The 17,440-nt window shown below is 49.5% G+C and overlaps 1 protein-coding gene across 1 annotated transcript in view; it reads left to right on the top strand.

Moving 5' to 3' along the window:
• Positions 1-2,327: 2,327 nt before the first annotated feature.
• PPP4R2 (protein phosphatase 4 regulatory subunit 2) overlaps positions 2,328-17,440 on the top strand; it is a 67,916-nt gene continuing 52,803 nt past the window's right edge. The window contains exon 1 of the mRNA XM_082266437.1: positions 2,328-2,619. Coding sequence (XP_082122563.1) covers positions 2,586-2,619 — 34 coding nt within the window. The 5' untranslated portion in view covers positions 2,328-2,585. The remainder of the gene's footprint in view (positions 2,620-17,440) is intronic.

Raw genomic sequence — 17,440 nt, 5'->3', positions numbered from 1 at the left:
CTGTGTGCTCTCTGTCCCCTTATGTGACACCTGTGTGCCCTCTGTCCCCTGTGCTCTCTGTCCCCTTATGTGACACCTGTGTGCCCTGTCCCCTGTGCTCTTTCACCTGTGTGCCCTCTGTCCCCTGTGCTCTCTGTCCCCTTATGTGACACCTGTGTGCCCTGTCCCCTTATGTGACACCTGTGTGCCCTGTCCCCTGTGCTCTGACACCTGTGTGCCCTCTGTCCCCTGTGCTCTCTGTCCCCTGTGCTCTCTGTCCCCTTATGTGATCCCCTGTGTGCCCTGTCCCCTGTGCTCTTTCACCTGTGTGCCCTGTCCCCTGTGCTCTGACACCTGTGTGCCCTCTGTCCCCTGTGCTCTCTGTCCTCTTATGTGACACCTGTGTGCCCTGTCCCCTGTGCTCTGACACCTGTGTGCCCTCTGTCCCCTGTGCTCTCTGTCCCCTTATGTGACACCTGTGTGCCCTGTCCCCTGTGCTCTCTGTCCCCTTATGTGACACCTGTGTGCCCTGTCCCCTGTGCTCTGACACCTGTGTGCTCTCTGTCCCCTTATGTGACACCTGTGTGCCCTCTGTCCCCTGTGCTCTCTGTCCCCTTATGTGACACCTGTGTGCCCTGTCCCCTGACACCTGTGTGCCCTCTGTCCCCTGTGCTCTCTGTCCCCTTATGTGACACCTGTGTGCCCTGTCCCCTGTGCTCTCTGTCCCCTTATGTGACACCTGTGTGCCCTGTCCCATGTGCTCTGACACCTGTGTGCTCTCTGTCCCCTTATGTGACACCTGTCTGCCCTCTGTCCCCTGTGCTCTCTGTCCCCTTATGTGACACCTGTGTGCCCTGTCCCCTGTGCTCTTTCACCTGTGTGCCCTCTGTCCCCTGTGCTCTCTGTCCCCTTATGTGACACCTGTGTGCCCTGTCCCCTGTGCTCTCTGTCCCCTTATGTGACACCTGTGTGCCCTGTCCCCTGTGCTCTGACACCTGTGTGCTCTCTGTCCCCTTATGTGACACCTGTGTGCCCTCTGTCCCCTGTGCTCTCTGTCCCCTTATGTGACACCTGTGTGCCCTGTCCCCTGACACCTGTGTGCCCTCTGTCCCCTGTGCTCTCTGTCCCCTTATGTGACACCTGTGTGCCCTGTCCCCTGTGCTCTCTGTCCCCTTATGTGACACCTGTGTGCCCTGTCCCATGTGCTCTGACACCTGTGTGCTCTCTGTCCCCTTATGTGACACCTGTCTGCCCTCTGTCCCCTGTGCTCTCTGTCCCCTTATGTGACACCTGTGTGCCCTGTCCCCTGTGCTCTTTCACCTGTGTGCCCTCTGTCCCCTGTGCTCTCTGTCCCCTTGTGTGACACCTGTGTGCCCTGTCCCCTGTGCTCTCTGTCCCCTTATGTGACACCTGTGTGCCCTGTCCCCTGTGCTCTGACACCTGTGTGCCCTCTGTCCCCTGTGCTCTCTGTCCCCTTATGTGATCCCCTGTGTGCCCTGTCCCCTGTGCTCTTTCACCTGTGTGCCCTCTGTCCCCTGTGCTCTCTGTCCCCTTATGTGACACCTGTGTGCCCTGTCCCCTGTGCTCTCTGTCCCCTTATGTGACACCTGTGTGCCCTGTCCCATGTGCTCTGACACCTGTGTGCTCTCTGTCCCCTTATGTGACACCTGTCTGCCCTCTGTCCCCTGTGCTCTCTGTCCCCTTATGTGACACCTGTGTGCCCTGTCCCCTGTGCTCTTTCACCTGTGTGCCCTCTGTCCCCTGTGCTCTCTGTCCCCTTGTGTGACACCTGTGTGCCCTGTCCCCTGTGCTCTCTGTCCCCTTATGTGACACCTGTGTGCCCTGTCCCCTGTGCTCTGACACCTGTGTGCCCTCTGTCCCCTGTGCTCTCTGTCCCCTTATGTGACACCTGTGTGCCCTGTCCCCTGTGCTCTGACACCTGTGTGCCCTCTGTCCCCTTATGTGATCCCCTGTGTGCCCTGTCCCCTGTGCTCTTTCACCTGTGTGCCCTGTCCCCTGTGATCCCTCTGTGCTGTGATCCCCTGTGTGCCCTCTGTCCCCTGTGCTGTGATCCCCTGTGTGCCCTCTGTCCCCTGTGCTGTGATCCCCTGTGCTGTGATCCCCTGTGTGCCCTGTCCCCTCTGCCTCTCTATATATTTGTAAACTACACTGCCACCATCTGAGCGCAGGAAGACACGCCCCATACATGCCTGGCCGCATAACGTCACCTGAGCCACTGTGCCACCAATCAGCACGCACGCTTGCCGGCGCGATTAGCCAATGAGAGGCTCTCCCCGGAGAATCGCCCTGACGCTATGCGCGCACACTATGCTCTCCCTGGCTGGGCGCTTGCTCGCCCCCGTGAAACTGTTCTGAGGGAAGCGCGCCTCCACCTCCTCCTCCCTCACATGCGCGCTCCCGGTGACGTCACGAGCGCCATATTGGACGGCGGCTTTCTGGTCCTCGTTGCCGAAGGGGCTTCCGCTACCAGGCTGAGACCGGGGACGAGGAGGCGCCCATAGAGCGCGGGGCCGAGGCCGGGCTACAGGCGGGCTCTGGAGGAGGAGGTGGCGGTGTTATCAGGAGACCTTCCCCCCCTTCCGGCCATGGACGTCGACCGGCTACAGGAGGCTCTGAAAGGTCACTGTCCGCCCTGTGTGAGAGAGGACGGGGGAGGACGGGGGAGGACGGGGGAGGCCTGAGGGGGGAGGAGGGAGGCTGATGAGAAGGAGGCTGATGAGGGGCTATGGGAGGCTGGGGAGACAAACTTGGTGAGGGGAACAGGTGAGTGGCATTGGGGGCACTGGGGAGGCTGAAGGGGGCGCTGGGGGGCACTGGTGAGGCTGAAGGGGTGCTGGGGGGCACTGGTGAGGTTAGGGGGGAACAGGTGAGTGGCATTGGGGGGCACTGGTGAGGCTGAAGGGGTGCTGGGGGGCACTGGTGAGGTTAGGGGGGGCACTGGTGAGGAGACTGAGGGGAACAGGTGAGTGGCATTGGGGGGGGGCACTGGTGAGGCTGAAGGGGTGCTGGGGGGGACTGGTGAGGAGACTGAGGGGAACAGGTGAGTGTCATTGGGGGGCACTGGTGGGGTTAGGGGGGGACTGGTGAGGAGACTGAGGGGAACAGGTGAGTGTCATTGGGGGGCACTGTTGAGGCTGAAGGGGTGCTGGGGGGCACTGGTGAGGTTAGGGGGGGACTAGTGAGGAGACTGAGGGGAACAGGTGAGTGGCATTGGGGGGGGGGGGGCACTGGTGAGGTTAGGGGGGGCACTGGTGAGGAGACTGAGGGGAAAAGGTGAGTGGCATTGGGGGGGGGGGCACTGGTGAGGTTAGGGGGGGGACTGGTGAGGAGACTGAGGGGAACAGGTGAGTGTCATTGGGGGGCACTGGTGAGGCTGAAGGGGTGCTGGGGGGCACTGGTGAGGTTAGGGGGGGGACTGGGGGGGGCACTGGTGAGGCTGAAGGGGCATTGTGGGGGACTGGTGAGGGGCGCTGGGGGGACTGGTGAGGCTGAAGGTGCATTGAGGGGGACTGGTGATGAGGCTTTACTGACAAATTGGAGGCTGCAGTGGCAGCCTGGCAATTGGATAGGAGGGAGTTTGGTGAGCAAGGGGCAGCTTGGAGGCTGGAGGGGCTCTGGGGAGAATGGCCAGAAGGAGGCGGCTGCGGGGAGACTGTTAAGAAGGTTTTAGAAGTGGTTTGGAAACTGGCTTGGAGGAGCACTGTGAAAGGCTGAAGGGGAATTGGAGAGGTTGGAGGAGCACTGGGGAAACTATTGTGGATAGGCACTGGGAAGACTGGTGGGGAGGAGGCTGAAGGGGCAATGGGGAGACTGGTAAAGAAGAGGAGGCTAAAAGGGCAGTGGGGGGGGGGGGACTGGCAGTAAGAAGGCTTTAGGGGCAGCTTTGAGAGGGGTGAGAGGAAGATGGATCCGAAGCTTGGAGACTGGCAAAGTGGAGGCTAGATGGGCAGCTTGGAGACTGGCATGGAAGAGACAGGAGGGGCAGCAGGGAGACTGGTAAAGAGGAGGCTAAAGGGAAATCGGGGACTGGTGAGGAGGAGGCTGGAGGAGCACTGGGGAAACTAGCATGGAGAAGCATCGAGGAGGCTAGAGGGGCAGCGGAGACTGGCATTGAAGAGCAGTAGGGAAACTGGTGGGAAGGAGGCTGCAGGGGCTTCGGGGAGACTGGAGGGGAATCTGACTGACTGGCATGGAGGGGGGCAGCAGGGAGTCTAGTTAGGAGGAGGCTGGAGGAGCAGTTGGAAGACTGGTGTGGGGGAGGAGGTTGGAGGGGCATCAGAGAGACTGGCCAGGAGGAGACTGAAGGGGCTGTGGGGGAAAAGGTTTTAGGGGTAGCTTGAAGTTTGATATGGAGGATGCTGGGAGGGGCAGCGATGAGTCTGACAAAGTGGAGGTTGGAGGGGAAGTGGGGAGACTGGTGAGGAGGAGACTAAAAAGGTAGCATAGAGACTTGTGAGGAGGGGGCATTAGGGAGACTGGCAAGGAGACTGAAGGGTCTGTTAAAGAGAAGACTACAGGGGTCATAGAATGACTGGTTGGGAAGTGGTTGTGGGGGAACCGGAGGATGAAGGGGCCACACAATGGCTGGCAGAAAAAAAGGTGACTGAAGGGACAGCAAGAAGGTGGGAAAGGTTGAAGGGAGACTTGTAAGGAAGCCGCAGTGTATGGGGAGGATGTGGGGGTGCAGGAAGACCAGTGAGGAAGAATGGTGCAAGGAGGCTGTAAAAGTTGCAAGTGGATGTGACAGCCAGAGAGGCATCATTAGGCTTGATAAGTTGGCTGGTGAGGTATGGGGTGCTGCGGCTGTGAGGAATGGAGAGTATGGGGTGCTGCGGCTGTGAGGAGAGTATGGGGTGCTGCGGATGGGGGGGGGGGGCACTGTGGACCTCATACCTGGGAGAATGGCAGAGAAGTGGGCTTCAGAGCCTCAAGTGTAATGAGTTGGAGTTTGAGTTTTGGTGTCATGTGTATCTGGAGAGCTGGCTGGTGATCGGTGAGGAGTAGGGCTGCAACTGACGATGATTTTCATAATCGATTAGTTGGCCGATTGTGGTTTCGATTAGCCGGATAATAACCTTAAAGTGTGGAGTAACATTTAGTTAATATGTAAAGTTATAGAAAAAAAGGCAATTTATTCCTAAATATTTATATGCAGCAGTAAATATAAATAACCAACTATATGGTTATGTAGCAAAATCTCTAATCAACTCTGAGAATGACAGAAGAGATATACTGTATAAACTATTGGAGGTTGAATCTGGTAAATATCATCAGACTCAGAGATCACATTTTTTAGTTAAAGAAAAAAATGTAAAGACTGTTTTGCCGATTTTTCCGACAGAACTGTAAAATATTTTGTATGACCGACTCCCTTGTCATAAAGTAGTACTAAAAGCTGAGACTTTTCTTTTTCCATGGATCTGATCATTTAAATATAATGCACAATACTGGTAAAAGTTTACTTTAAATGTAATGGTAATGCCTTATATTACCTCCAGTCTATCAGCCTAAATCTTCTCTGGGTTCGGATGCTGATCTTCCCTGTACAGAGTCTTTAAAGTGATTTTTTTTTTTTTTAAAACAAACATGTTTTATACTAAACTGCTCTGTGTAATGTTTTTGCATGGAGCAGCCCTGATTCTTCTCTTCTGGGGTCCCCCACCGACTCTTCTTGCTCCTCCTGCCTTCAGAGTGCCCCAATAGCAAGGAAAAACAAAACTTCTGTCTTTAGAAGCTGTCATTTCCTGCCCAGGACTACATATCCCATGAGGCATTGCTCCTCACACATTCACATGTTCAGGCACTTACTGACATGTATGGATGGTGTACTGAGCTGTATGTGTGATGCAATGTGTATACTGACCTGTATGGACAGTGTGCAGAGATGTATGTGTGCTTCACTGTATTTCCTGATATGTAAACAATGCATTCTGTATGCAGGCCAACTAATCAGCTGACCAACTATTTTCATAATCGATTAGTTGTCAATTGATTAGTTGTTTCGCCCTTTGTGAGGAGGTTGTGGGAATTTCGGTTAATGAAAAGTAATGTATACCTGGAGGCTGAGGTTGGCCTTATGACGCAAGGAAGTGATGTCTCCTGATTTCCAGGATCGCCTACATTTACTAGGCCCTTTATAGATTTGTTAGAGCCGGGATAGGCAACCTCTGCACTCCAGCTGTGGAGAAACTACAAATCCCATTATGCTTGTGGCTGTCAGTCTTGCAGTGCTTCATGGGACTTGTAGTTCCACCACAACTAGAGTTCTGAGGTTCCCTATTCCTGTGCACTGGCCTTCCATGAAAAATCAATAGGATTACAATTGCCATATGTGTACTGCTCCCGGTTTCGTGAGAGAATCATGACAGGTCATGTGAGGACAGGCAGATGGTAGCTTGCTTGTTATTATCGGGAAGATGGCTGCCGGTCTGTAACAGTCGGAACCAGAGATCGAAAGCTTTAGGGCTCTTTCACACATATAGTCCGTCAAACGGACTCCGCTTTTCTCAGCGGGGGATCGATCCGCCGATCCCCCGCTGAGCAGGAGAATGACAGCTGTTCTCCGCACTGTGCGCGGAGACAGAGCTGTCACAGCCCCATACATCTCTATGGAGGAATCGGATAATTGGATGGGAATGGACCATTGGCCTGTTCTCATCTGATCCGTTGGACGGATGGAAAATAGGGTTTCCATCCGTCCAGATTTGACGGATCGGATGTCAGCGGACATGTCTCCGCTGACATCCGATGCCCCATAGGGATGCATGGGGGGACCGTTCAGATCCACCAAAAAAACGAATAGGCGGATCTGAACAGTCCGCCTGTGTGAAAGGGGCCTTAAGCCCCGTACACATGTACCGATTGTCAGCCGTAAATATTCGGCCGACGACCGTTCGACCGATTGCAGGCCTGTTAGTATGATGCTTCCGACAGCCGACAGCGCATTTTCGGCCGAACAGAATCTGTCGTGCAGGCATTAAAATTTTTGTTGGCCAACACCAGAACGGCCGATTGTTCGCCAGTCAGTACAGATTTCGGCCGACAAACAGCAGATTAGCAAGACTGGGCATGTTCAGAAAAGAAAAGAGACAAGGAAAATTAACCATCACATGACATCACTTCTGCAGTCGGCTGTTGTTGGCCGACAAAATTCGTGTGCAGTCTTTTGCAGTTTTCAGCTGACAGGACAGCCCTGGACAAAAGACGGCCGATCGTTCGGCCGACAATCGGTACGTGTGTACGGGGCTTTAGAGACGTCAGAGCTGCATAGTGGATCTTGAGAGTTTAGGAGAGGTCAAAAGGTGTGGGTTAGGCAGGTCTGACAATACAGAGTTATCGGACAGGCAGAATATAGTGTGTGGTCTGTAAGGTGTTTGCAGGGATATGAAAACTGAAAGGTCACTATAGGGACCCTGACTATTGCTAACATAATTCCCAAACAAGATACTTTTGCCATGATCTTCTACGACACACATGTCAAACACAAGGCCCGCAGGCCGAATCCGGCCCTCAAGGCCATTTCATGTGGCCCTCGCAGCTGCAGAAGAGCTTCAGCCCTCCTCTGGTCCTCCTCCTGTACTTTCTGCTTTTCAGCATTGCCTCCAGCTTCTTCCCAGCAGCAGCACAAGGCAATGAGACTCAACTTCTGATGGTGGAGAGGCTCTTGACATCTTGTGTAAGGGTAGGAATTGCTCTGGACATCCAGTCTTACAGATATAACCAGCCCTTTTCAGGGCAATCATAATGCTGATGCGGCCTGCTATAAAATTGAGTTCGACATCCCTGTTCTACGCTATCACATTTCTTCCCTCCGGGGTCTATCAATTTGTCCTAATGTGCTTGGTGGGGTGGAAAGTTAAAGCGGAGTTCCACCCTGGATTTTTTTTTTTTTTAATATCCCCGGGACAGTCAGGGCTAGTGCATTCCACAATGGCTAGCCTCTGATCTGTCCCGGGTTGCACTTACCTGTTAGGACAAATACTTACCTTGCAAACGTCTTGTCCAGCGCTGCCATCTCAGATGTGGGCAGCTTGAAGCCAGCGAGATCCCCTTCGGCGTCTTCTTCCGCCTTCTTTGGTCCCACGATGCTCTGCGCCGGCCCCGACGTCACTTCCGGGTCGCACGCGTCATCCCTCTACAGCTTCTGGGCATGCTAAGAAGCTGTTTAGAAGGGGATGACGCGCGCGACCCGGAACTGACGTCGGGGCCGGTGCAGGCGCAATGATTCCTGGGAGCTATGACGTTCAGCTCCCAGGAATCATTGCAGAGCCAGGAAGTGACGACGGGCCGCGGCCGAGGAAGGAGGAAGAAGGAAGTAAGGTAAGTATTTTTTCTTCGCTACGAGGTAAGTAAAAAAAAAAAAAATATGCGATTATCCATTTCTTTTTCAGGTGACCCGGAGCGAGAAGATGGAGGTAAGTATAAAAATAGGGTGGAACTCCACTTTAAGGTGATATCTGCAGCATAAAGAGATTTCCCAGAGTTTGTGAATATATGCACTCCTTTGCCTTTTAACCTCCCGAGCGGTATTCCTGAGTGTGGCTCGGGGTTAATATTCAGTGCCAAAAGCGGTAACCCCGAGCCACACTCGGGATTACCCAAAAATCAAACTCTCCTTCCCTGCGATCCCCCTCCGTCTTCCTAAGGGCTCTTTCACACAGGCGCTCCGTATGTCCGTATTTCATCCCATTTTTTTTTTTTTTTTGTGCATGAAAAACGGACATAATGCATGTCAATGGTATTGCGGATGTCAGCGGATGACCATCTGCTGACATCCGATTTTCGTCCTTTCAGTTCTGTTCCATTTTTTGGAACGGAACAGAACCCTATTTTTCTTCCGTTTTTATAAAAACGGAATGGATGCAAAATCGTATGTCAGCGGTGTCATCCGCTGACATCCGCAATCCCCATAGACATACATTATGTCCGTATATCATCCGCAAACGGATGGGATGATATGCGGACATACGGAGCGGATGACACAAGTGTCGTCCGTGTAAAAAAAAAGCGCTGCAGTGGAAGAAGAAATCGGAGCGGCCGTGTGAAAGAGCCCTTGGCCTTCCACCAGCCATCCTCTCCAACTGTGTTCGGCCGATGCCGGAACCTTCTTCCGGTTCCCTTCCTGCAAGCGCCGCAGGGGGGTGGAACCGGCTGGAGATTAAAAAAAAACATGACCCGATACAGATCTGTTAGAATTACAATTTTGTATCATGCCATTCCACCTAGTGGATTTTCCAATGCACTGCCTGTACTTTTTGCGCTGCTTTGTGCCTGGAAAATTGATAACGTCTGTGGTGTCCAAAACACGTTCTTTTAGCTCAAAAACGATTTTGGACAAACTGGAAAACAGCTACGGTGTATCGGAAATATTTGAAGAACGGAGTGTTAGCGATTCGTGGAAAAATTTGTCATCGGGTACTAAAAGTGACAACATTGATGATTCTGCGACTGAGCTCAGCGATGTGCGGGCTTGGTGCTCGATCGACTGCGGTACGGATCAGGCAGCGCCCCCAATATTCCCATTTACTGGAGCACCTGGTATTAAGTTGACATTGACCATGACAACCCCTTGGCATACCTACAATTATTTCTGACCGATGAGGTTATTGTCAAAATAGTTAACGAGACAAACCGGTACAAAGAGCAACAATGTGCTACGTATCGGAAGTTTGCAAGATGCAGAAAGTGGGAACCGCTGACCAAAGATGACATTTGGAAATTTCTGGGCCTAATAATTCTTCAGGGAGTGGCGGGTCCCTTTTGGCACAGTCATGACAGAGTACAGATTCTCCCTCATAATGAAATATCACAAATTCGAAAACCATGAAGAATTTGATTTATTATTACAGTACTTTATAATTTGATTTCGTGTTTCAAACTTTATCATACCCGGGATGTCTACTAGACTCTTGAGTGGACAGATTTAAGTGAGTCATTCCTAAAAATTACAGGCCTAAAATATAAAACCTATTTCCATGCAAAACAATGTACCGCTTTTAGCACAAAAATTCTGACATATTAAGACCGCCAGGGAGGTTAAAGTGGTTGTAAAACCTCACATATACTCAGTGAGTGGACTGGCTTCAGGTGATAGAGATGAACAAAAACTTACGTAGGTTGTACCTGTTTATATGAAGTCTTCCCTTCTCCACAGCCATTTTCAGAGTTTATACAATTTTGTCTGAGCTTTCAGAAATTGCGGACAGTGAACTGAAGTTGCGTTCTGGAGAGCTCAGCGAGAAAACTTGTCAGAAGTGACACACTATAGAAGGATATGCTTAGTTTATATTTCATATCTGAGGATTACAACTACTTTAACACCTTGGTGCGCAACCCACATCCATTTTGCAAGACTCCTGCAGTCAGTAGCCTTCATTTGAAATCAAGGTGTAATGTAATTCATTTCCAGCAGTCTCCTGTTGCATATCCCTAGTCTGTCTCCTACAGTGTGTCCTCAGCCTTTGTATACATGTTGCATGCTCAGTCTGACTATATCCTTTAAAATGTTTAAAGTTTGACAGTTTCTGTTATATATATTAAATGCAGCCCTTTTGGACCTGTCAGGGTCCACATTGAGGCCCCCTATACCGGAGAAGTTAGCAGCCGCTAGTGTAAGTGCCGGTTCACACTTGTGTGATGCGGGAAGGCTGCGAATTCGCAGCCTGTTCCCGCATCGCAAACGCACTGCCATATGCGATATGCTGGGGGTGTCAATGAAATGTTAACGACACCCCCAGTTTGATCGCATTTCGCAGTGCGATCTGACAGTTCGCACAGGATCGGATCGCACAAGTGTGAACCACTGCGATCCGATCCTGATGCGGCTGAAAAAATGCCTCATGTGCGACTTTTGTGCGGGTGCAGTGCGAATTTAGCCATACAAAGTGTATGGCTGAATTCGCACTGCACATCCGATCGCATGTAATGAAGGAGCAGTGCGCTCCGATATTACATGCGATCGCTGCACACGCTATTCGTGTGAACCGGCACTTAGAGCTGTTTGTGAGATCTTGTGTTGTCTGTAACAGCCATTCATTGCTGTGTTGTCGTTTTTAGAGAGTTTGTGTACAGGGGAGTTGTCATACTCAAAGGTTTTCATTTAGCTGTGGTTCACACCAGTGCTGCTTAGAAATTGCACTACTTCAGCACGATTCAAAGCCGCAGATCACTGTGATTTGCAGCTTGCAACTTAATTTAATTTTGGGTTCATGTAAGTCGCAATCTAATCCCAAAAAAGTAGTGCAGGAACCTTTTTCAAAGTCTTTGCGAATTGAGCCACGTCGATTTGAATGGATCCATTGCTGGCAATGCAGTGCGACTTGTCATGCGATTTTTGAACTGTCAAATTGCACTGATGTGAACCAGGGCTTAAAGGAAATCTAAAATCCCAGCATACACTTTAATTTTATAGCATCAGCATTGTCCTAACGATACAAACAAGTGGTGTTGTTGACAATCCAATATAGTCTTACTTGAAAAATGTCCTTTCATTTTGTTGGTTCTGCCTGACTGCTGACCAGGGTGGTTAAAAGTCAATAAAAAAAAAAAAAAAAATCACATTTAAATTGAATTTTTTTGATTGAAATCAGATTTTTTAATTTGGATTTATTTTAATAAAATGCTTTTTGGAGTAAAAATCTATCTAAAGATAGTTTTCCTATTTAAGATACACTTAATAATTTAGTTTATTCAGCATGAAATGGAGCTTGGGTATGTAGCATGAGGCTGTATATATTGCTGTATATTCTGCAATATTTACATTTTTGGTAAGCTGAGATAACACGCACTGCATTGATGCTTTCACACAATCTCACACTACCAGCAATAATTAGTCCTTGCATATAAAGAGCACATGTCATTTCAGATTTATCATGGCTGCGCCTGTTAGTGGGCATCCACTCGCCTGCTGCCACCACATCCCTCTCCTTGTGTCAGTGCCGCATCACCAGCCATCTCATTAAAGTAAATGGGACTGTTGGTGAGTCAGCTGCGGGACAGAGATGACAGTTGCTCTTCAAAAAATGATGATTTAAATCAAATTCACCCTGCTGCTGACCATCTTTCTGCAACTTCCTGTATTCTGTTCATGCCTTGCAGCTTCTCCTCTCATTTCTAAGGACTACATATCCCATTGTTCCTTGCTGCCTTCATGCTTTGGTTCCTGTACTGACTCCTGAAACTCCCCCCCCCTATCCTGTTTCAAAAGGCAGCTTCCATGAATTCAGACATCAGTGCCTGCTCACTGGGCATAGTGAATGTCGCAGAATTGAAGTAAATGTGTGAAGTTTGAAATACTCTGTTCAGATTATTGGAGTAGGCATACATATATATAATAAACTCCTTTTGGAAATTATGATTTTTACATTTTGACCATAGATACCTATAAATGCAGAGCTGCTAAAAGGCTGCATTTTGACCTGCAGTGCTTGCAATGTGTGTGCATCTCCAATAGTACATAATGGGTTTGATTTACTAAAACTGGAGAGTGCAAAATCTGGTGCAGCTGTGCATGGTAGCCAAATAGCTTCTACCTTCAGCTTGTTCACTAATATCCTGACTCCAAAGTCGCATGATTTTCAGTGCAACTTTGGAATTTGACTTTGTGACATTTTACACTCTGACAATGAAGGCCTATCAAAGTTGGACCAAAGTAGTGCAGGAACCTTTTAAAAAGTTGCAGCAACTTGTGTCCAATCAGTTAAGACGGCTCTCATAGGTCAACATTTAATTTGACATGTCATGCGACTTGTACTCTCACAAGTTGGATCCCATGTCGCACTATTGTGAACTGAGTCTTGAAGCGGAACTCCACTCGCTTAATCAACATGAACTCTTTTTAATCCTTATGGGATTGTAAGGCAGAATGTTTTTTTTTTTTTGTTTTTTTTTTTTTCTTCCATCAATGCATTCTATGCATTAAGATAAAAAAAACCTTTTGCACAGCCTACCTAATACTTACCAGAGCCCATCTTTATCCAGCAATGTTGGAGTGTCTCAGATGCCTGGGACTCCCCTCATTGGCTGAGACAGCAGTGTGGCACGATTGACTGCAGCGGGAGCCAATCAGGAGAGAGAGGGGTTGGGGCCGGGTCACAGCTCTGTGTTGAATGAACAAAGGGAGCTGTGACTCGGCATGGGTGTCCCCATAGCAAGCTGCTTGCTGTGGGGCACTCAGCAAGGAGGGGCCAGGAGCACCCAAGAGGGACCTGAGAAGAGGAGGACCCGGGCCACTCAAAAAGAGACCTTACAATCACTTTAACCCTTCTGCTTACATTTTTTCAGTTACTTCCAGGCCTAGGCAAATGATGTCATGCATCCCAGGAGTCTTCAGGAGCGGGGGCTTTCTCAGCTAAGCACTACCTCCTGTCTGCATTCCTAAACTAAGGGCAGATGGATTCCAAGAAGAAAATGCTACATGAATCGTCTGCCCTTTCTCAAGATGGCCAGAAATGCTAGGGGGGGGGGGTGTTTTTTCAAAGTGATTTCCTCAGCAAAATATAGCATAGAGGGATGGATGAATAGGGGGAGTTTGCTTTGAATATTAAAAATCAATACTTTTTTTTTAGCTTGTGGGTGCTCAGATGCAATGTAAATCCACTTTAAAGCGGAGTTCCACCCTAAAATTAAACTTCCCTCCATCTTCTTGCTCCGGGTCACCTGAAAAACAAATGGATAATCGCAATTTATTTTTTTTTTTGCTTACCTCATTTAGAAGAGAATATACTTACCTTACTTCCTCTTCCTCCCCTTGGCGGCCACGGCGATTCGTCACTTCCTGGCTTTGCAATGATTCCTGGGAGCTGAACGTCATCGCTCCCAGGAATCAATGCACCGGTCCCGATGTCAGTTCCGGTGCAGGCGCTGTCATACCTTGCTAAACAGCTTCTGGGCATGCCCAAAAGCTGTGCAGGGATGACGCTGCAGCCCCGGAAGTGACGGTGGGGCCGGTGCAGTGCATTGTGGGACCGAAGAAGACTGAAGAAGACTGAAGAGGACACAGAAGAGGATCGCGCTGGCTTCAAGCTGCCCACACCTGAGATGGCAGCGCTGGAAAAAATACATTTTCAAGGTATATTTCTTCTTGCAGGTAAGTGCGACCCGGGACAGATCAGAGGCTATCCATTGTGGAATGCACTAGCCCTGACTGTCCCGGGGGTATTTTTATAAAAACATTTTTCCCAGGGTGGAACTCCGCTTTAAGCTTTGACCAAAAAAAAAAAAAAACTGTAAGCTGATTGATGTATATGCACAGCTGCACCAGATTTTGCACACTCCAGTTTTAGTAAATCAACCCTCTGTGTGCAATGCAAAGCAGACAAACACAACTGTCATCCACACTGTACTTTTGAGGTAAACGGGAATCTGCTGACCTGCGTTTCACCTGCATTTCAAACACAGGCTGGTTCTGTGTACACAAGCCCTTTATACTCCTGTCAGATAATTAGTAACGCAATGACCGATTGCTGCAGAGGTCGCCCCTGATTTCCTTTACGTTGTTTCCAAAATACCCAAAATACTCCTTGATGTCAACAAGCTTCATGCTGATAAATCGGTTAGGAAATTTGACTAGAGGAGAATCCATGGTTAGATTTTTTGTTTGCTCGAGGTTTTCTTGTTTGTTTTGATAAACTGCGTTCCTGTGGTGTTTCTGTGGGAGAATACTTTGCTGTGAAAGTACCCCTGCTCTGGACGGTCACTTGTGCACGATGGAGGAAGACCCGATTAGTTTTCTGCCCTACTTGGAAAGAGTTCAGCATAATTATCAATCTTGCCAAGGCTGGTGGGGGGTGGGGAGTGTGAGAGACAAGCGAGAAGGGTGTGCCTTTAAAAAAAAAAAAAAAATCTTGTGTGAACTGGGAGTGATTGAGCTTGCGTGTTCTGTAGCTGGAGAGAATGTGTTTTTTTTTTTTTTTTTTTCCCTGTTTGCCTGCTCTCCTCTAGCATTTCCTGGGATTCTGTCCCCCCACCCCCTTAATTCCCCCAGCAGTACCGGCACAATCCGGCTTCATGCTGTAATTCTGCTGCTCTATGTTGGTGGCTGGGAGAAAAGAGAATCGGTTTGTCATGCATACGGTGTGTGGCTTTACATCTGCTGCTGAACTGTAAGTTTCAGCAAGCCTTGCCAGTGGAAAATGCAACCGGGTATTAAAGCACTTGTATGATTAGATACATGGGTTGCATGCTCCTTTTTGGTGTGTCACTAGAACATAGCACTCCTGCAATTGCATATCAATGCTTTGACTTTATCCTTGTGATTTTTTTGTATTTTTTTTTTTATATTTCTGCATTTGATTTATTCATGTCTCGTAGATTCCTTTCATAGGGGTGTCATCATTTCAGTCATGTGTTTTGCTAAGGCCCCTTGTACTCTGGGCATCCCTCTTGTGCCCAGAAACGAGGGACAGGTACAATGTCCAGTCCTGATGCAGGCAGCCTGTCCAAGTCTATGGCAGGCTGTGGTTACAGGGCTGAACACTGTATTAAGTGGTTCAATTTTTTTAGGGCCTTGTCTGTTTAGTGACGAAGTCTTCTGTGTTCCAAATATACTGTAGCTCACCTTCCCTGTGTGCTGATGTAACCGGAATCAGTATTCATTAGTTTTTACTTAGTTTAGTTTTGTTTTTAGCTTCATGCACACTGGACGCTTGGCCCTGGTACACAAGACTCCAGCCTTTAGGTTTGGGTGAAAGGCACAAGCAAACCTTCCAGCCCGCTGCTGGCTGTCTGTTAGACTCTGAGGCTGACAGCTGCTTCAGCTGGATGGTGTACAGAGTGGTGCTAGCATTTTAGGGCAAGATTTGTCCTGGGGAAAATGCTCTAGATGCTAGCAGTCTGTGTTCTGGGCATTCGTCTGAGCGCATACTGCCCTAAATGCTGGTACCAATTGGCGCACACGTCCAGCCCATGTCAGCTGTCAGCCCTTCATAGTTTCACTTTTTCACACACCCATGCATTTGCTGCAATAATGTTTTAGAAGCGGAAACTATATGGGTCTGTTTGCGTTTCTGAATTACCATGCGCTGCATGCTCACAGAACAGTGTAATTCCAGTCAATCGTGTGCATTCTGGACGTTCATGCGTTGGAATAGGGTTGCGCAGATAGCTGTTTTTATCGGCAAGTACCAGTACTGATACTTGTGCTCAAATACTCACCGATACCTTTTGTGGTGCAATTTGAGCCCATACAAAAAATAAATGGGCTCAAATCGCACTGCATATAATTGAGGTAGTTTTTTTTCCGCGCATGCCTAGTTGCTGGCTTGTGTCGGACCGGCTGCCATACACACAGGCTGATCGATGGCCAGTTTTTAATGAACCAGCTGATGTTGCATGGCATTCGACCCATGTTTACTTTCACTTCTGGGAGATATTAAGGGTCCTTTCACACGGTGCGCCGTCCGAGGTCCGTTCTGCTCAGCGATCCGCCGACTCCCCGCTGAGAAGGCGGATGACAGCTCCGTCTCTGCTCTGTGTGCGCAGAAGGAGCTGTCAGATCCCCGCTCTCCTATATGGGGAGATCGGATGAGAACGGACCGCCTGTCCGTTCTCATCCGAACCGGCAGACAGATAGAAAATAGGGTTTCCATCCGTCCGGATTTCACGGACAGGATCGGAGAAAAGCGGGTGTCAGCAGACATGTCTCAGACATCCGCTGCCCCCTATTGATTCATGGAGCATCTGATCAGGTCCGCCTGAAAAACTGACAGGCGCAGCGGATCGCCCGTGTGAAAGGACCCTAAAGGAACATACCAACCACCATGACCACTTCAGTGATTTGAAGTGGATGGTGGTAGGAGTCAGAGAAACACTGCACATGCTGGGATATTTAGTTATGTGCTGGGGGCTAGTTGCACCCCTAGCACATGTGATTACTGCTGGTAGGATATGCTGGTGGAGAGTGTGAAGAGCGGCGCTGCCGGAACTATACAGGAAGCATCGGCTTTGTTCTGTCACAGCTGACACACTGTTCTGTCGCCAGACATCCCAAGTCTCCTGCGAGGTGCGGTAGCGCCACTTAAGGGTGTCATGGAGCCGCAGCCCGCATGCGGGAGACTTGGGATGTCTGGCGACATGACACCTGCCGCAGTGTAACCCGGGCGCCTGGCTGCTAATTCTAGTCACCAATGTGACCTGGGGTTTGTTGAGCCCTGCCTTAAGACAAGTACTCCTTGATTGCAAAACTTTTAATGCTCTGTGTTTATATCGGATTTCCCTTGTCTGTGACTGGGAGAATTGTCGCAGAAGTATACCAGTCCCAGGCTGTCTGCTAGTTTTGGATGCAAAGGCCTCATTTACGTTGTTGCAGAGGGTTGCACACTGACAAGGAGCATATTTCTTAGCCAGCAAGCCTGTACAAATCAGACCTTCAGATGCTGCAGTTGAACACCTAACCATACATCTGCATCCATTGCTGCTTATTTATTACTGTATGCATGTAACT

The sequence above is a fragment of the Pelophylax lessonae genome, assembly GCF_965119305.1.
Source record: "Pelophylax lessonae genome assembly, chromosome: 8".
Lineage (NCBI taxonomy): Eukaryota > Metazoa > Chordata > Amphibia > Anura > Ranidae > Pelophylax > Pelophylax lessonae.
This window is presented reverse-complemented; position numbering and strand designations above follow the sequence as displayed.